Source organism: Anomalospiza imberbis, chromosome 7, assembly GCF_031753505.1.
Source record: "Anomalospiza imberbis isolate Cuckoo-Finch-1a 21T00152 chromosome 7, ASM3175350v1, whole genome shotgun sequence".
NCBI lineage: Eukaryota > Metazoa > Chordata > Aves > Passeriformes > Viduidae > Anomalospiza > Anomalospiza imberbis.
In genome coordinates this window covers 4,296,210-4,317,168 of record NC_089687.1, presented here as the reverse complement: position 1 = coordinate 4,317,168, position 20,959 = coordinate 4,296,210, and the positions used below count along the sequence as shown (strand labels likewise).

The following is a 20,959-nucleotide window of genomic DNA, read 5'->3' as shown; positions in this document are numbered from 1 at the left end:
TAGAGAATAGTACCAGGGAAGGCTAATTCATGGACTTAAAATATTAGCCCAAAATGGATACCCCAAATTTAGAACACCCCTCCAATAATTTGGGGAAAGAAGGCAACATAGTTTCAAACAAGCTCTGGTTTGTAATCAAACTCGTGATTAATGAGTCTCTGATCACAGAGAATGAGCTCATCTTAACACTGAGCTGAAATTTAAACTAGGATCTGAGTAATTATTTTGGTCTTCTTTCATGAATGAAGATAAATGGAGATATTCCCCAGCAGAGGCACCGTGGTGCTCGTCTACAGCAAGTCCTGAAGCCAGGGAGCAGCACGCCCACGTGGTTATATTGCCTTGATAAAAAATACCCACCTTCACAGGCTCGGATACAAAGGAGGACCCTCACACTGTGGGAAAGGTCTATAGGATTCTGATTTATAAGGGAGCAAGAGGTCAAGGGAAGCAAAACCATTATCATTATTTTCAGAGGCTCTGGAGAAGTGAGCTGAGCGTAGAGGGCAGTGTGCTCAAAGGGAGGCGCGCAAGGCGAAGGCAGCACAGTCCTGCTTGCTGCTTTTTCTCTTCCCCCCGCCAATTTCAGGCTGCCGATTCTGCTGAGAGTATGTCATATGTGGCATAGGACTGTGAGGACTGTGAAGTGGTTTTCTTATTAAATGATGCATGGAGAGATTATCTGGTCTGTAGCCAGCGCACAAAAGCTCCATCCATGCAAGTTCCTATTCCTGAGCAAAGCGTTCGGTCACCTGCGTGGTAATGAGTTTTCAGGAGCCTGGGGATGGAGGGTGAGGAGCAAATCTGGGCTGGTGGGGGCAGGACTGAAACTGCATTTTGTGTGTCTCTCTCCTACAAGCCTTGGAAAAAAAAGCATGAGACCTAATATCATATTATACTACCTTTAGTCTCATTACCTTTTTGTTCCTGAAGAAACCTCTTTGAGACCAGGAAGAGGGAAAAAGAAAACATAAACCATGTGGTTCTAATCCTCAGGAGGATGGTGTTAGGAGCAAGGCAGGAGTGCCAGTGGCTATGGGCAGGGAGCCCACTGGGACATGGAGGTTTCCCCAGGGCTGGAAGGGGTCTTGTGCTGAGAGATGGCAGAGCTCAAATGTACTGAGCATCTGCAGCAGTGTGGGGGAGGAATGGGAGAGTTCATGCTGTTTCTTGACATCCTCTATTTCTTGATAATGGATAAAAATTCCTTATCTGCTGAAATGAAATGAATAGAATTGAGTAGTCATACAGTAGTGTGTGTCTTGGAAGGTACCTTATATGCCATCCAGTGCCACCCCCTGCCATGGTCTGGGACACCTTCCACTATCCCTGGTTGCTCCAAGCCCCATCCAACCTGGCCTTGGACACTTCCAGAGATGGGGCAGCCACAGCTTCTGTGGGCATCGTGTGCCAGGGCCTCACCACCCTTGGGTGAGGGAAGGATTTCTTCCTGACCTATAATCTAACCCTTCCCTCTGTCACTTTGAAGGCTCTCACAATTTTCATGTCATGAAATACCCTTGAAAATTACAAAGGGGCATCTCTGAGTAGGGAGGCCTGTGGGATTTTCTCAGTGCCTTTCACAGATGACATGAAATCATAACATAACTCAGCTGTTTCCAAATAATTTCTGTAGATAACGATGGGCTTGCCATACTGCTCAAGATTGGATCTTGAGAACGAGTCACTTTTGAGCATGGCAGTGAGTGAAATGTTACAGGATTCTCCTTGCCATTGCCATTGCATAGGTGTCTTTCAAGGAACGTGCCCATTAAGAAATGCTACAATAGATTTCTGTTAAGTTTCTTTATCTAAGCGATTATGAGCTGTCACTGCAGTTTGGGAGTGACTGGGAACGAAATGACCACAGGCATCACTAAATCAGGTGTCACCCCTCCTTCTCTGTTGAGGGAATGGTTTCCACAAAAGTTTATGTGACTAGTTTGTACTTTTATTGCAAAACTTTCAAGCTGCCACCAGTAAGTTCGATCCTGTAAAGAATGGAGTGTTCTGGCCCTGATCCAGAAAAACACTTAAGGCCACTGCAGAGTGCTTTGCTGGATTGGGTCCAGAGCAGAGCATCAGGCAGCAGTAGGGCTCAACAGTAGGGGATTTCTCTCTTTTTTTGGTTATTTATAAAGGAATCTCCACATACGTGGTTGCAGTGTTGGCAGGATGAAACAAAACAATAGCTAGAGCCCTGAAAAGAAAGGTCAAACCATGAACAGCATGAAAGGGTTTTGGTAGAAATCTATGAAACCCTCCATGAGAACCTTCTTCTTGGCAGAGCAATACTGTGAATGATGGAGAAAACAGCAGGTAGATGTCGTTTAGAGTTTCCCGTCCAAAGCAGAGCTCTGTTGGACCAGGTGCTGCTTGTTTGAGAAAACCATGGTTTTCCCAGGCTACTTGTAAGTGGTGTTTGTGGATAAATAATCTGTGGTGAGTAACTTACTTGACAATCTTGAAAGCCACCTAGAAAGGTCATACAATTATCTTAATTACTTAGGGATACAAGTGAATTCAGAATGACATTTCAGGAAATAATTAATTGTCTGTACTTTGCACTGGAGCAGCATTTTGAGTAATGCTGGTTGCTTTTGTTAGGTTTGGTTGAAATCAAAAAGAAGTCTGCTGCTTCTCGTTGACGAGATGAATTAGGTTAGAAATATGCCTGTAATGGGAAATAAAAAACAAATGGATCCTCCAAGTTTCTTTTTAAATCAATGCCACACTGTGTGAAGAGAGTAGTGCTGACTTAGCCAAGATGAATCCCCAGAAAAAGAGGGAGAATTTAAAGAACAAACAGGAACACAGAGAGAAATTAAATGAAACATCAGGTTCCTGTGTTTTACCTCCCTGTTCAAACAGCAGCTGTCAGATGGCTGTCCCTTCACACCGGGGTACCAGGCACATGGAATGGCTTTGCCTTTGTGGGAAGGATGATGACGGATTAATGCTTAGATGCTGAAATAACTCTGGTAGGAGATGGATCCCCTTTAGCTAAGGGAAGTGGGGGCAGCTCAGGCTGAATTTAACAAAAACAGACTTGCCCACAGACTTGCAAGCGCTTGCAGACTGGATTTTTAGTGCTGCAGGTGACATTGTTGCTGACTGAAGAATGTTCATCAAATCAGAAAACTGCTGATAAGCTGCCTTTCCCAAAAAGGGATCTCACGAACTTCTCCTGTAAATCTCTGCCTTTCATCGTACCCTGGGAGGTGAGGTAGAGGACTTGTGACAGATATTATTTAGGTTTTTCTTGAGTTTATTAGCGTAATGGAGCTATGGAGGAAAAAAAAACCCACCTCAATCTCTCTCCTTTATGGTCTATTAAAAGCTGAATGAAATAATGAAAATAACAGAGCCTACACCTCCCTCTGAATAATTTGGTATTTCATTGAAAATTGTGAGTATATTGAAACATGGCCATCTTGACTGTTGTCACCCAGGTTCTGATGAGAACATTTTAACTTTCAACTGGATTTATCTTAAGGGAAGTGATGTAACAAACCCATTCACTGATATTTGTAAAATATATTTAAGACCAAATTTCTGTCAGCCCTGCTGGAATTTTATCAAATCATTCTAAAATAATATATTTCTTCTGATGATTCTGTTTCTTTCTTTCAAGTTGTTTTGATTAATTTTCTCCGAAGTTCTATTTCTAAACCAAAAGGCTGGTAGAAATCAGTAAGAACTTTATTGAAGTTCCATTAATTCTACTTGTGAGCCAAATATTTGGGCGTTTTTTTCCAGAAATGCTGGATCTTGGCTTACATAATTGTGGATTTTGGTTGCATATCTGTAACTAGGTTCAGACTTTGGAGCTTCAGGACTTTGCACGAGACTGCACATTAGTGGGTTACCAAAAAGAAACACCTTTTTAGCAAAAGTATCAAATAATTGTGTAAGAGGTTTATTCTTTCCTTTGCCTTCATGCAGTTTTCCCTAACATTTCTTCTTTGCATACACAAAGAGGTTTTTTAAAGGACATAGTGCCATCCACACCTGGAATTTTATTTTCCTTAGTTGTTTCATATTTCCTGGAAATCCAGAATAGTGTCCTTTAATTACACCACCCCAGCAATTTGCTAGGCCTACAAAAAGAGGACTTTCTACTCATTTCTTCATTCTGTTGTGGATGGATTTAGGGCTCTGGATAAATTCTTTTTTAGCAAGCATCAAACGTGAGCATTTCTTTTGCAAATGCTCTGATCGCTGAACCAGAGAGCGGCCGAGAGCTCAGCTCAGTGCTCCACACTTCACAAAGTTGCACACAGGGCCCCCAACAGCCACATGGGGCTCCTGGAGAGAGCAGCTGAATGTTAAAGCAGGCACTGTGGAGTGGTGGTGTGCCTTGTTATTTAATTTGGATGAGTGAAGAATACATTTGAGAAGTCATCGCCGGGCAATGCGCTCTGTCGTATGCTAAGGAATAATTAGGATGTGGGGGATCTGGGTAAGAAAGAGTTCCTGTGATCTAGACCTGAATAGTTTAGCTATATGTCTCGGGCCCTACAGAACCTTCAGAGTTGTCTACCAGTAAAGATAAAGAAAAAGATAAATGGAATTAATTTAATTTGAATTTATATACATGTCTCTGCCTGCATTAATATTAAGCACCATCCAAAATCTAAATAGAAGGACTGTAATCTTAGAAGTTCTCTCAATAGCATCAGCAAATCATTCTTGTTTACCCTACATGCTAATAAAACAGGAACATGACACTCCTAAAAAACAAGATTGCAAAATACAGAAAATGTGGTCTGACATTTTTTTTCTCCCCAAAGGAGGGACTGCCACTAACTAAAGTATTTCTTATGAAAGCTCGATTGCTTAAGATGCAGAATATTAAGAGAGAAAAACACTTTAGGACACAGCCATGTCACCAGCTGTTACTCACCCTTAATGAAATTGTTAAGTGATATTCTTCATAAATAGGTCAGGGAAACTTTTGAATTGTGAAGAATGTTTTATCTCTTTCTTTGAAATGTTTGTATTAAATTTAGAACTGGTAATTCATTAAGCTCATTAGCTCTGACTCGGAGAGTAGAGCAATATCTAGGATATAGATTTCAAGGCTTAAAAACCTTAGTGCTTACAAATAAACATGAAAGCAATGTGTGGAGAAAAAATATGGGATCATAATATGTTTAACTGTTTTTTGAGCATGGCCCTCTGGATTAATTAAGAACATTTTCTGTATTCAGACACTTGAATATAAACAGAATACATTATGACTTTTGGTTAACTCTCTTTTAATAGGGGAAAAGAGAATGCATTATGATGAATACAGTGGAAACTAGTTGAGAATGTATTTTGTTGTTTGCTTTGTGACTTGAGCTAAAAGAGGAAATAATCACTAGATTTTACAGGACCTCAGCTGGTAATTATTTATTTTTTAATTGATACTGAATTTAAACAGTAAAAGTTTTATGTGTGTATATATATATATATACACACACACTTGCACACACTTTTGAGTGATCTGGTTTTTGTTGCAGATTTTCAAGGAAATAAAATGCTGTTGAGCTCTGCCACATGCTTGATTTGTGAAGCAACTTATTTTGTTTTAATCGTTTCTGGTATCAAGCAGTAATTTTTCAGAATTAAGTCACAGTTAACTGTGTCTTCCTCAAAGAAATGAGAGAATTGGAGGAAATCAAGGACTCGGTATTTGGGAGCAATTGTAGAGTCAGAATCCAGTATTGCTGTAACCTTTTAGTCATGGAGACTTTAGAAACAGCCTTTAAAGCAGTTGAAACTTGCTGGATTCTTGTGTGCTTGTGCCCAATTGTTTTCTGGTTTCCTCATTGACTTGCTTTTTGTGGCCTTGAAGTTATAATCAGCAGCTTTCCTATTTCTCTAATATGGGTTTAATAGCACCTAAGCAATTAAACCATTTTTGAGATTCCTAATGGGAAAAAAACCCCCCGTAATTTAGGTTATTATTATCAGTTGATTAATTTTTAGGTAAATTTGCCAATGTGACATCACAAAGAAACACAATTATACCAGAGTTTTATAGCAGAGTATATCAGCTATACATTTTAAATGCCCAGGGCTCAAAGGAACACCAGAAAGAAGCCCCAAACCTCCACCCAGTGCATGCTGTGAGTGCCCTGTAACTCAATGTGTTGGTCCATCTTTACCTGCATGTGTTTGAATCCTGTCTGAATGCAAATATTTCTTCTTCTTCTTCAGATAAATCGTCACAGAAGAAATCTTTCTCAACACAACTTGACGTTTGCAGACATCATCAGTAGCCAGGACCCAACAGTAAGAAATTACTCTATAGAGCTGACAAATCACTGGTTATTTAAAGGGTTTATAACATAAATGTTGCACTTGCTTTAATAAAGAACGAATATGTGAGGATTTGGATGCCTCAAGATGTTAGGGGATGTGAGGGACTTTGATTAATCAATAAAAAGTATCATTTTAGAAGGTACAAAGTCATTTATATAGCTTGACTTTGCTGTTAATTCTGTTGTACTTGACTGTGGTTTCATCTATGTAAATATTTGGCATAAAGGAATGCAAGAAGTCTTTGTCATCTCTTTGCTCTTATTAAGGTGTTTTTAATAGTAGTATTCATTTGTATAAGAAATATTATAATTCAATTAAAACCAGTAAATTCTTGACATTAGAAGGGGGAATGAGAAACATGTTTTTCTGCTAAAATAAAATGAATATGCAAATACAGATTCATTAAAGAAAGTTTGGTACCAGCAGTGCTGTTACTTACACAAACTTTTTAGGATTAGATGCATTCAGAAAGTTTGAAATCTGCTTAAGAAAATTATAAAACTTGTAAGTGATACAGTGATAATTATGTTTCCATATAGTTTCTAACAATATTAGCTCATGATAATGACAGTCTTTTTAAATTCTTGTTTAGAAACTCAAATATTTACACTATGTGTTCTCATCTGTACTATTCTTCTAAAAACAATTTAAAAACAAATCAACACAAACTCCACAAAATAATTCCATTTTCCTATTTCTATGCTAATTCTTCAGGGCATTTTGGGTCATTTTATCAACCTTTCACATGTTGAAAAGGTGCAGGAAGGGCAGCAGCTTAACAACAGATTATGATATTTATTGAGACAGAAACAGAGCGTATCATTAGCATATATTTGGAATTCTTTTCAGTCCAATAGCATCCATTTGCAGAAGTATTGCAAGTTGATCCTGAGCTGTCCTAGAAGTGTTTTCTTGGAAGAAAAGTAGCATAGAAAAGGGGATATTAACAGGTGTTAAACAAGGGGAATGCAGCACTCCGAACAAAAATTATAAAAATATTGGGGTCATCCTAGATATATTTTTATTTGACTTTGTGGTAGTTTTTCCATAAATCCATGTATGCCCTTTATATTAATTAATATTTATATTAATTAAAGATAATTAAAGAGAAAGCTGTGCACGTTTTCAATTAGAGGAGGCCATGCTAATTTTAAGTACAGCGCCTGTACTAATTCAATTAAAGCAATGTATGTGAAAGGAGTTTTCTTAGCACTGAGGGGGCTCATATTAACTGCAGCTCTTGCAGTTTTTACTGTTCAGTTTTGAGCCATTTAATTTATAGCAAATGGTAGACTTGAGCTATGTAATTTGAGTCAGGATATTTTATATACCCAATATTTGTTAGTGGATTTGATATCCTGGCTGAAGACAATTATAAGGAAAATATGACTGAGCAGTAACATTTTCATCTGGAAGCACATCCACTTCTTAGATTCCCAAAACTGACAACAAAGGTGATTCAGATCTGATGTTGAAAAATAATATTTTCCTTTATTCCTGGATTGGTTAAGATAGCAGTTTGGGAAAGTGGCTGGTAAACTTTGAAAACATGAGATTTGGGGTCTGATTCAGAGAAGCAATTAACAGCTTGAATCAAGAGCCAATGCTCCTCCCAGTTTCTGTTTCCAGATGGATGGAAATATTAAAAAGAATAACTTTTCTCATATGATGTTTGGCATTTCTAGCCCTGGCTAACCACCAGAAGTTTTATTCCACAAAAAAGAAGGCTTAGAAGGGGAAAAAAAATATCGAAAATGTAAAGTGAGGGGGGAAAAAAATGAACTAGGTGGAGATGGGGATTAAACCTTATTTTAACTCTGCTAGTTCACCCATCCATCACTAGATAAATAGTGACATAACTCTGCACAATAATCCCTGCCCACTTTCTCTCTCGGTTTTCTGTGATGATGATATGCATGACAGGAATTTACATGAGATAAGTACAAATTACAGATGAAGCACATGCTGATCCTCCTGTACCCGCTTGAGAATGTCACTTGAATCACTGTCCATGGGCCTACAGGCCTTTCCATAGGTACAAACTGGCATGTACACAGTATATATGTCACTACGTGTTGTATATCAACCACAGCCAAAATCTGAGGAAATTGTGAAACATACTACACTGTTAAAATAATGCTATTTTGTACAGTCAAAATAACAGACATGTCTGATTTGAAAATCCTTATATGCCTGTTAAAGCATGTTTTATTGCTATTTAATGGCTTTGCAGACAGCAAAATTCTATTGACATTGTTATGAAATTGCCTTGTGATGCAATTTACTACAAAGACCATGCGGAGTTTCTAATATCCAAGTCGGGCACTGGCTCAGTAATGTTTGAAAGCAAAACCAGACTCCCTCTTAATCACAATTTTGTTTCTTTTTCTCATTACTGACACAGTTTAGACATCCTTAGTTGATGAGACCTGATGAGGTGGAAGATCATTGGGTTTGGGTGAAAAACAGTCATCTTGCTCTGTTCAGTTTTTAGATTTTTAATATAAATTTATATAGACAAGAATAACCCCTATCTCAGCTGTGCAATTAGATATTTCAGCTGATCAGAGAGCCAAGGGTCTGCCAGGGGGTCTGGCTTAAGGAAGGTGTTCAGAGAGGTGTAGAAGCACAAACTGAAATTAAAAAAAAATAAAAGAGCAAGCCTAGGTCTTGCTTCTAATGCACCAAAAATCAAGCATGGTGTTGGGACCCGACAATCAAGTGTCACATCTCCATACAGAGTCCTCAGTGTGCTGTGTCCCTCACAGCCAGTAATGAAACTCAATATATAAACTGATATTTTAACATCATTTACCTGCAATGTATTTCAAATTCTCTTTTGCTCATAGCTAGTAACTTTGCCTGCATTTACATAAATTTATTCTAAATAAATATAATAAAATAAAGTAAAACAAAATTTTATTGGGTTTTTATTGTGGTTAATTTTGTGTAGTACTTGAATTTAAGTGTTGTTTGAATATTGTCTGCAAATATTCAGAAGAATGGAACATATCAGAAAGAAGAGGTGATTAAACTGAGAACTAGTGGAAAGGTGTTCCACACTAGAGAGTCTTGATGCAGACTCCTATGCATGTATGAAGTTGTTTTATGAATGGAACATATCAGAAAGAAGAGGTGATTAAACTGAGAACTAGTGGAAAGGTGTTCCACACTAGAGAGTCTTGATGCAGACTCCTATGCATGTATGAAGTTGTTTTATTCAGCTAAATAAACAATACAATTATGACCTTCTTTTTTTCTTCCTTGCAGGTAGTGGAGAAGGAAGGATATCTTCTAAAAGCAAAAATAGCAGATGGTGGCAAGAAACTAAGGTACGACATGAGAGTGTGACACAGCCTAAAGGGGATCCAAGAGAGCTGGAGAGGGACGTTGGACAAGGGCCTGGAATGACAGAAAAAGGGGGAATGGCTTCAAACTGACATAGAGCAGGGTCAGATGGGATATTAGGAAGAAATTCTTGCCTGTGAGGGAGGTGAGGCCCTGGCACAGGTTGCCCAGAGAAGCTGTGGATGCCCCATTCTATCCCTAACTGGGGTCACTTGGTATAAATTGGTACTGGATTTAAGATGTATTCCAAGCTATATTGCTATTGAATTCCTTGGTAATCCATATTCATCCAGCCTATCCAACTCGTAGGAAAGTTTGTTTAAATTTGCGCATTGCACGCTGGACCACTTACACCTTTGTGCACTTACAAGACCTCTTTTAAATGGAAATTAAAAATAGAGAAAAATAATGACGATCTGAAGTGGTGCTTACACTAGACAACTCATATTCACCAGGTGAAGCAGATCAATAGTTGGTTTATGAGCTTTCCTGTAAATATCAGATATTTTGATCCATAAATTCAAAAGTTAAACTTGAGCTGTTGATCTAAAAATAGCTTTTTATCAGATCAGATTTATGATTATGTAGTGGTTTGAAACCTGTTATAGATAACATATGTAATAGCATTTTCCTCTGGGTTGAATATTATGTTTTTCTGTATCAAGGGTCAATCTTTCACATGTCCATGTGTATTTTTACTTCTCCCTAGCCCCAGCAGTTTTTCAGCTCTAGGGCTGTACCGTGAGCTCCTGATATTTAATGGTTACTCAAACTTTGCTCAGATATTGTTCTTATCTTTCTTGCACTCATGTAAACTTTTAATTTAGGGAAAGGAGACAGCTTTCGGTACCTTTCAAAATAGACCTGTTACTGAGCTCTGTGTAGTCAGATCAACATTTTTCCTTCTCGGTTTTATTTTAAGTATTAGGTACCAGAAGGGCACCAGCTATTTCAGAGTCCTCTACTTGTGAACTTTGAGCATGTGTGAATAATCCCACTGTTTTCATTTGACACCATGGCAAAAAAGAAACACAAATGGGCTTCAAAATGTGAATGAGGAGAAAGAAGCCCTTCAAGCTTTGATAGGTTACATTTGGGTTATAATTAGAGTGGTGCAACTCCATCAGTGTTGATGGAAGTTTGTTGACAATGTTGACTTTAGACCATTTTTGTTTCTGACATATATATATTAATATATATTATGTTTTAATAATTAAAAACCAATTCTACAAATGAAATATATTTTACCTCCTGCAAGGAAAAATTGGTCCACCTCCTGGATTGTTCTCACTGCTCGGAAAATGGAATTCTACAAAGAATCCAAGCAGCCGGCGCTGGCCAACCTGGTAGGCAATCAACCATCCAATATCCTCAGTCTCCTGGCAACTATTATTTCAATATAAAAAGTTTGGTGTTTCCAGAAGACAAATTTAGACTGAGCTGGCAACTTCAAAGGTTTGAAAGCAGCTGAAGGAAAAATGCCTTGATAAACTCTTAATCAGATGTAGTGTATGTGAAGAAATAGGAAACAGCATGTCCTTTATTAAGAGGTGCATTTCGAGAGTAATTGCAAAGTGAGACAAATGGTGAGTGACTACCCAGTAATGTGAAGGTAACACTTTAAATTAAGGTGCCACTTATAAATGCTTTATTCTTATTTATGAAAATGATCACTAAATGCAGCTACTTCCTCAAATAATGTATTATAAAGTATGTTATAAAATGCATTAGTAATAAATGCTGAACAGATGATGCGATGAGAATCTGTTGCAAAGGATATTGTGAGGCGTAAATTGTATTAAACCATGCATGTGCATCTTTAATACATGAATTTAAGTTGTTATCTACCATCCTATAAAGTGGTTTATACATTAATAAATAATAATAAATTATTTATAAGCGGCACCTTAATATAGGGTGTTACCAAAGCAGAAAACATTATAAGTTAGCAAAGTGATTTTTTATCGCAGTATAAATGTGACATCCACCATATCCCGCTAACCTTCCTGAATATTTCTACGACTCCATCTAATGCAGCTAATGCTATTTCTGTAGCCTGTAGTTACTACAAAGTGAAATTTGCAGTACCTTTTTATTGTGCCCCAAGGAAAGGCCACCGATCTCTGTCTGGGGACAAGTGACAGCTCTGCTGCGCGAGCGGTAACGGCGCACGTCCCCTCGGTGCTGGGCACAGCCAAACCTCAGCGTGGGCAGCAAAAGGGAAATTTGGTGGCTCTGTGACACTGTGGGCAGTGAAGGGACGGGTTTGACAAAGCCCTGTTGTGAAAGGCTCTCAAGGCCTGATCGAACCTGCCAAATCTCATTGGCTTGATGTGTGGCCACAAAGGTGCTCTCTTTGGCAGAAGTCACAAACAATAAGTTATTTTTCCTGTGGCAGGTGATGCAAACCATTCTTCTATAAAACCTAGATCTATCAATGCCACCTGTCATAAAATCAGCCTTGAAGAGCACCTTTTCATGCCTTACATTTTTTGAGCTTTGTAGAAAAAGAACCCCAGAACTAAGATATGAAACAATACAAATAAATAAAGGGTGAAATCTGGCACTTTCTGCTTGTGTTTGTGCTAGTCCAGCTGGAAAATACAACTTCTCTGCAACCACGAATACAGAAAAGCTTGAAATTTTTTTTTTTTCAGAATCACCTATTTTCTTTAAAGTTGACTTTTATATTACTAGGAAAAAGAAAAATGTCTAAGGTGAACTTATTAGAACTATTATAATTTTCTAAGTGTCCTTCATGTCTATCTGCTACCTCTTCCCTCTCTTTGCAAGTCTTTACCCAGATTTGAGCATAAAAATGAACTGGTGGAAATTTAACACACAGGAGGCTTGATTTTGCTCTGAGACTCCTCAACATGGTTAAAATCCCCATTAGCTCTTTAGGGAATCCTAAACTAGACCTGCCTGGAGAATGGGGGGTTTGGCCCAGATCTCAAATGGTTTAACTAAAAAAGTGATGGTGGGCTATGAAACGGGACCTTCTGAGAGGTCAGTCCCTTTCCCTGAAGCCTCAGTCACCACCAGGGCTCATTTTATCAGTGAGAGAAAATCTTCTGCCTCCTGTGTTAGGAAGAACACAGACATATTGAACTTGTGTTTTTCTGATTCTGGGGGAGGAAAAAAAAAGATAAAAAAGAGGTGTTTTTTTTTTGTTTGTTTTATTCCATGCTAGATTTGAATGCTGGGGCTGTGAACTCAATGTTCACTAGGTGAGAAAAATCTGTTAAAGTTACATTTTCTGTCTGTTGCAAAAAACTTAAATGCAACAGTGAATAAGCAAATTAGTAAAGCTTGAAAATAACAAGAGCTGTCAGTGTTTATAATCTTATAACTCAATTTCCTAAACTCAAATTTTGCATGTCAAAAAAAGCTAAACTGCCATGCTTATCTCATCTGATAAAGTAAATGCAGTGCTTATTTCCTTTGTAAACCACTTAACCAGATATAATTTTGATACTGGAAAGGGACTAATACAAAAAAAGATTCATTAGAGGCCATTTGTTTACTGATTTTATTTTTCCAGTTTTTGTTTATTTTGGAAAAGGGGGAACTCAACCATTAATTAAATAATGTAAGAAAAGCTATGTTCATCCATGATAGTATGAATTATAACAAAGCATTTTTACTGTTAGCAGGAAAATGATGTGACTTAACAAAAAGATTAAAGTTCCTTTGTATTCTAAATATATTGATTCATTAATTATTAATTATTAAATACTGTACTTGGAGCAAAAATTTAGACTAAGACAGCATCATTGAAAAAGGAATGATATTTAACAAAACAAAGGCATCAGGAGAGAGAAATGAGAGCCCCTCTAATACCTCTTTTCATGACAATGGGGCTAAATAGAATTTAGAGGTGATCTTAAATTCTATTTGTCTTAATTTTTAGTAATGTTTTAATCAAAGAACTGGCAATATCTAAAAGGTTTTGCTGTTCCTGTGTACAACTGTAGGTGCAGGACTCACTGTGGCAACTTTGCTGTTGCTTTGCATAGAGAGGACTGGGATCCATTGCTTTGCTTTCTGGTGGAGTTGGTGACAAAATCTGGAATTATTGGAAGTAATAGAGCACAGCAATTAAAGCACACAGAGGAGAGATTCAGAAAATGAGATTGTTTACAAATACTACTGGAAATGCAAGTTTGCGTCCCATGTAGCTAAATCATTAGCTTTTGCTGCTGCCTTGATCTTTTGTGGTCCTGGCTTTAATACACTTTTTTTTCTTTTTTTTTTTTTTTTTTTAACTATCCTTATGAATTTGACTATCTCTTCATTTTAAATTAAGGACATTGTGTTCTAAATGAATCATAGCTCCATTCTTCCTTACCAGCATTTAATTCTATCATCAGTTGGTCTTTCTGACCAAGAAAATGTAGTCAGTTTATTCCCTCAGATAGTTTATTCAACAGAGGTTGTTTTAACCTCAGGTTATTAGCCCATCTGCAGAGTAATTTAGTGAGTGAAAATGCTGCTGCAATCCATATTCATGTTTAGGAAGATTTCATCTTAGCAGACACTTGTATCAATTTACAGCATAACCCCCTGCAACAACATTGATATAACATAATTGCTCTGACTGCAGAGCACAAAGCAAGGACGTGGAGAGCTCAGGCTTCCCAGTCACCTCAACTTGCTCTCCCAGGGTCTCTGGGCATTGCATAACCTGGGAAGCCAACTCTGTAGCAGGGAAATGTTTAGGCCAAAATGAATTTCCCTGTAGATTTACTGGTGTTCTGATGGACTTCAGTGGGTGCTTCCCAGGTGTGCAGCAGAAGAGTGATGGGTGGTTTCAGGCTTAATGGATCTGAAAAGGGAGCTCTGGGTGTTTAGCCTGGAGAAAAGGAGACTCAGGGGTGACCTTACACTCTCTACAGCTCCCTGAAAGGTGGCTGTGCTCAGGTGGGGTTGGGCTCTTTCTCCAGGCAGCACTGACAGAACCAGAGGACACAGTCTCAAGCTGCACCAAGGGAAATAGAGGTTGGATATTAACAAAAAGTTTTTCATGGAAAGAGTGATAAAATTCTGGACTGGCTGCCCAGGGAGGTGGTGGAGTCACCATCCCTGGCTGTGTTTAACACAGCCTGGATGTGGCACTGGGTGCCAGGGTTTAGTTGAGGTGCTGGGGCTGGGTTGGACTTGATGATCTTGAAGGTCTCTTCCAACCTAGTCATTCTGTAAATTCTGTGAATGATTTAGCATGAAATTTTCATCAGAAGCCTCACATTTTATGCCATACTCATGAGTTCATTGACACATTGTGGTCAGAACTGATAAATTCTCCAAAGGACAAGTTTTCATAGAATCACAGAGTTTGGGTTGGAAGGGACCTTAAAGATCATTTTGTTCCACTCCCCTGCTGTGGGGAGGGAAATCTTCCACTAAACCAGGTTGCTCAATTCATATTTATTTCCCCCAGAGAAAGAGACTGACTCAAATAATTATTGCACATAGCAGAAGCCTGTTCATCTTTCCCACACCACAAGCCTGCATCCCATCCTTTCTGGAGAGGGACATGCACATGCTTGTACTTTTCTTCTGCTTATTATAAAATCAGAGCTGTAAAAAATACTCCAGAGTACTGCAACAGCAGCAGAATTACACTGTGTGTTCACTGGGTGCACAGAAGGGTCCAGTTTCTGCTGTTGCATAAATTTTTGTACAATAATAGAAATTAGAGATACTACTGAGTTTGCTATTCCATCTTCTTGCAACACCTATCTAGCCTTTTCATTGTTTTTTCTCCCTTCAGTGTTCCATGGCAGTTTTTCTGAGGAAAATATTCTGTATTCCAGTAATGTTCACTATCAAAAAAACTATTTCTGTTTCTTTGTCTACATGTTAATCTCTTCTTTTAATCTCATCATGTGTTTTCAAAATTTCTCAACTCTTTCTGCTGCTGCCCTTCTTTGTTAAAGTATTTTCCGACTCAAACTATCCGTGTGGCAATTTTTTTTCAAAGAAAGCAAGATTGCCCACTTTGAGAAGCCTGTCTTGTGTGTTCCTGATGGGTTGCAGAGCTGCCTGTGTGGTGCAGATCTGGGCATTGAATGGAGTCCTGGAGATGATCTAAGCCTCATAGCCCTATTTATGAAAGTATTGGAATATTGAGAACTCATTCATTTCCTCTGCAATTTGAATATTTATTTGCATGAATATATCGGTGCTTGGGTTTTTTCCCAACTTCATAATTTTTGCCACACAAATATTAGCTAACTAAATTTCCCAACTAAATTTCCCAATTTTTTTCAAAATCAAGTCTCAATGCTGCAGTTTTGATCTGCTATTAAAAAATTGGAAAGACTAAACTCTTGTCAGAGGCCAGGCAGGAAATTTGAGGCAGAGGTGGGGAAAAAGAAATCCAAGTTCTTTTCTTCCAGTGGTTTAACCACAAGAACATCCTTCTGTTTTGAAGAGTATATTTCTTCTATTAAAAAAATTAATAATAAAAAAAGGGAAAAAAGGCACACAGGACTGTCAGTTTCAGTGGAGCTTAACCATCGTGGTTTTATGGTTTGGCAAATGGAGAACATAATTACAGTCCCAGAACTGAAAACTTCCAGACACTGTGCCTGCAAATCACTTGACCAGGATCTCTTTGCTTCTTTTAACCTAAATAGGTTCTTTTCCTCCCATCTCAAAGGCATCTTGGAGAACACACATATTTTAGCCTTTAATAACAACATCAGAGAAATTCAAGTGAGTAATTTTTGGAAAGCTGAATCTGTGGCTGGTGCTGGACTGGCCACTCTTAACTCTATAAAGTCTGGTTTCTGTATCACTAATGACATTTTTAGGGTAACTATGGCTTAAGAGCAGCAGAGAAAACAGTTGCATCAAGCTGATTAATTAAATTATGTGGTTATCACTCCATCCCCTACCCAAAAGGCAGTTAGTGGTGCTTTTTTTTTTTAACAGTAGTATTTTTACTGTTGAGTAGGATGTGCAGCAACCCAATCTACAAAGCCTACTCTGAACTACACGGGCTTTGCCAGAACTGCTGCACAGGCAGTCCCTGGAGAAGTCCCTGGAGAAGGAGCTTCAATGGCAAATGAGGATTATTGTGCTTTACACCAACTCCCAGCAACGTAAATGATACAGGCAAACAAATCTGCTCTTTGAATTCCTTGCATCCATATGGAGGAGCAGGGAGGCAGAGCTGTGTCACTCCAGGATGCGTGGACTGACACTGAGAAGCATCAGCCCTTGTGCTGAGCTCTTTCTGGGTGTCACACATGCCCTCGAAGCCTTTTCTTCTTTTTTTAGGAGCAAGAAATGATAATTTGTTTGGAGAAAGGAGATAGCTTTTCTTAGAGATACGATGTATGTTCTTGTCTAATTTCTGTCCTTTCCAGTTGCATCAGTTTAAATTTGCATTTGGAAAACCCACAAAATTTTTCCTTTAAACTCCATGACTCTTCAAGAGGTTTGGCAAAGTAAGCATTGAAATAGCTGGTCCATGTGTCTGCATTTGTGTTTTGATCTACTATATGTTACACTAGACTGTTTTTTAAACCATTTAATTGCTTTTAAAATTATGTTCTAATATAAGAACCTAATTTCTGAACTAAGAACCCCAAGAGTGGTTATTTAACAATACCAGGGTATATAATGAGCTCTTTTCAGTAATATCAGCAGCTGTGCTACAACAACCTGTCACTTTAACTTGATCTGCTCTTGTTTTATCTGATAACTGTCCCCATTTGTGAAAAGTCAGGCCATATTCATGTTGATTTTTTTTTTCTTTTCCTTTCCAGAAGCCGGGATATAAACCTGAGTGTGTGGATTTGTGTGGTGCTCACATTGAGTGGACCTCAGAGAAATCCAGCAGAAAGAATGTCTTTCAGGTAAGAGGCAAAGCATTCCACTGCTCATTTGAGTCTGAACTCTGTGAAGATGTAGGTTTTATTTCCTTGGTTTTAATAACTAGATCCTGATTTAATACAGCATTTTTCTTACCAGTAAAGGAGTGTAACACTTTATCCAGCATCGGTTTACTATTTTTCTAAGAGAAGGATTTCTGATGACTGAGTCTCCTAAACACTTGAGAACCTGTTGATTTATTGATTAATGCTCTATATTCAATTTGTTTTTAAAACTTAGTAGGTAATTGCTTTGGGTTCAGGCCTAGAATCTTGACCTAGAGGACTTCCATAAACACAACTTCTTCAAACTGCTTATACAAGCACGGCTCCAGTGCTGTGCGGTTTCTCTGTTTATTTTTATTGCTGCTCAGGGTCCTCAGACGGTGATGACCCAGGTTCACTTCTGCAAGGAGAGGGGGAGGATTTTAAAAGCTTGCCTCTGTCAGGGCCAGCAGAGAAGGACATGTATTTCTCACAGGACTATTCTTCATTGATGGAAAATAATATTATTTAATTCCTTCATCCAAATCCCATTGAATTGAAAGGGAGGATCAAGGCCCAAGAAGATGAAAGGAGGGGAAAAGCATTACTGCAAGGTTAACATTCCAGGATCTAGGGCCTAAAATAGTTTATTGCAACATCTTCAGGTTTTGGACATAATCCAGCTCCCATGAATATCAGTAGAAAGGATTTGTTGTCTTTTTCTGTTTCACTAAATGTTGCATCAAACCACATCAAAATATTATTCTCTATGAGCCAAGTTGTTTCCCAGAGTTCTAACATTCAAAATGTTTAACAATACAAGCAATAAAGGGGAGAGAGACACAGAAGGGAACATGTCAGGGTCAAGATCCTGTTAGTTACCAGAGAGTCCTTTGGCATCATGACCAATGAAAAATGCTGGAGAAACCAACTGTGTCTGGGTCTGGGATGGAATAAAAAAAAAAAACAAAAAACACTACACATAAAAAAATCCCTAAGGGCCTGTACATGGCTTCTTAAAAAGAAATCTCTTTGGGTCAACTGGGTGTTACAGAGGCTTTTTCAAGGTTTATTTTTCTAGACATCTTTCTAAAGCACATGCAATATTTAGAAATATTCCTCTTTTCTAAGACAGTGAGATTTATGCTTCTATACCCTCCACATCTTTCAGGTTGTCTTGAGACTACACTTAGGGCTTTGTCATTTCCTAGGTATTTTTAGAATAAATATTTTCGTTTTTGCTGTCAATCTTCAGCTTTTTCACTTGGAATGTGATTAAGTATAACCTTAGCCTTCACTCCTGCAACCCCCTGAGCACACTGACAGGTCTTCTGAGCTTCTAGGGTTTATTTCTCATTCAGCAGTAAGCAAAATTCCTGTTTGGAAATGCGTTTTGGGGCGGTGATTCATTTGAGCTAATACATTTCCAAAGTAAAGACAAACGAAGCTCTGTTATTGATTTACCCAACTGGTGGTAGGAAGGCTCTGCAGTGCATTTTCTTCTCACTTCTGTTCATGTGAGGTGTAACTGAATCAGAATAATGTGAGAAAGGAAACTCATGCACTACTGTTTGAACCCATTAAAATGTGTCTTCATCAAGCCAATAAGTGAGTGGGAGAGACATTAAGAAGTAAAAGCATGGGAGGAAGGACATATGTTAAGACACATTTTGAAAAGGGATGGAGCATTGTTTAGACAGAGAGCTACAAGAAGATTGTGCCAGATGGTAAGAGCGAAAGAGGAGAAGGCTTTGGCACCAGTAGTGGTGACATTTTGGGAAAGGAAGGGACTGAACAAGACTTGAGCAGATAGAGTGGGAAGGGGACTGGAGAGGGAGCGAAGATTTGTGAGATAGTCTGGAGGGAATCCAAGGCGAGTTCGAAAGCGGAGAGGTCAGTTTGTACCTGGAAATTGAATATTTCAGGAAACACTTCTGATCTACTTATTCCTCGTGGGTGGGAATAAAATTGATAGTGTGTGTCTACTTATTCATAGGTTTGTTCAAATGAAAACAACATGGATGGCTTTCTTTAATGCTTCCTTCTTTTTTTTTCAACCTAAATAGAGATGCATTGCATTGCTATTTGATTAAATACATTAGCTGCTTAACACTGAAATGATCAGAAATAAGTATAATTATATCTTCAAAGCCCATCAAAACATAGTTGGCATTTTGTTTCAGTACTTTCTAATGAAAACTTATTTTGTCATCCAAACAAAGCAGTGGTTGCTTTGTGCTAATGTGTTGTATTAAGAGTAGGTACAGAATTTTGAGTTTGATTTATCCACGGTGCTCAATTTGAGTTCATGAATTATAGATCATAAATGGAAAATTACTATTGAAATTTTGGGTTGAAGAAAAAGAAGGAAATCTTGGATTTAAAATATAAGCAGATGACAGTTAATGGATAGCAGCAAGAAGATGGAGCATAGGAGTATCATAAAGAAAAACTAATTGGAAGCATGATCGATGCAGGGAGAAAAAAAAGAGGGAGCTGCGACTGAATGATATTCAGGAAGGAAGATTTGGGTTTCTGGTCTTGATCATGATGTTCTCAGCAGTGTTACTCCTCTCATTTTAATTGAGCTACTCCCTTTTTAACAGGATAAGTCTGATCTGTCTCACACTATCCAATTTGTGCATGCAGTCTATTTCTGTTCTTGATGAACACATTATGTGGGGTTTTTTTTTCCCCTCAACTTTTCCTTAATAGTAACTGAAAATATGCACATCTCATAGGCTATAGCCTCCAGATTTCCTTTCATTTATTTTATTGATGGTGGATCTGGCACCAAGGAAAAGACCTGGTTAGAAACAGCTTCCCGTGGTGTGGGGTAAGGTAGCAGCTTGCAGTGAGACACGGTGCTGTTTGTTCTTGCTGGCTGAGTGATGTGATGCACTAGGTCTTCATCGGAGGAGTGCTGAATAAAAGAAGATTTATGTTCAAATCACATGCTTTAAATATTTCTGCTAAGTGCTAGTTTGCTCTTTGGTGTTTAGCCTGAAATTTAAAGCACTGAGGATTAAAAGGATTACAACATAATCTTAAATAATCCTAAGTGTCATTTACAGAGAGATGGTTGTAATATCTAAATAAAACCATGTTAAGGGATGGCAGTGTTGTCAGTCAGCAAGTGGAACAGAAACAGCGCTTGTGACACTTTGTTGTTCTCCTCTTGCCTTTTTTTGGCTTAGTTTGATATTGGGTAGGTGTGTTTTGATGTGAGTTATCAAAAAAGAAAATAACTTAATGGGCTGCTTTTCAGACAGTATTGATATGGCATTTGAAACACCAGTAACTAGGCTAATTTGCAGATTTTTTTCCCCCAATATTCCACATTTCCTATTTTTAGTAAACTTTTCAACTGGGTCTTATTCTTCCCCCTGTTTTACTCAACCTCTGCTCTAAGTCAAACAGCCTTTTAATTT

At 38.2% G+C, this 20,959-nt stretch overlaps 1 protein-coding gene across 1 annotated transcript in view; it reads left to right on the top strand.

Moving 5' to 3' along the window:
* The window catches only part of ARHGAP15 (Rho GTPase activating protein 15), a 322,109-nt gene that overhangs the window by 41,007 nt on the left and 260,143 nt on the right, over window positions 1–20,959 (top strand). Inside the window, exons 4-7 of the mRNA XM_068195158.1 lie at window positions 6,208–6,282; window positions 9,583–9,644; window positions 10,919–11,006; window positions 17,439–17,528. Coding sequence (XP_068051259.1) covers window positions 6,208–6,282; window positions 9,583–9,644; window positions 10,919–11,006; window positions 17,439–17,528 — 315 coding nt within the window. The remainder of the gene's footprint in view (window positions 1–6,207; window positions 6,283–9,582; window positions 9,645–10,918; window positions 11,007–17,438; window positions 17,529–20,959) is intronic.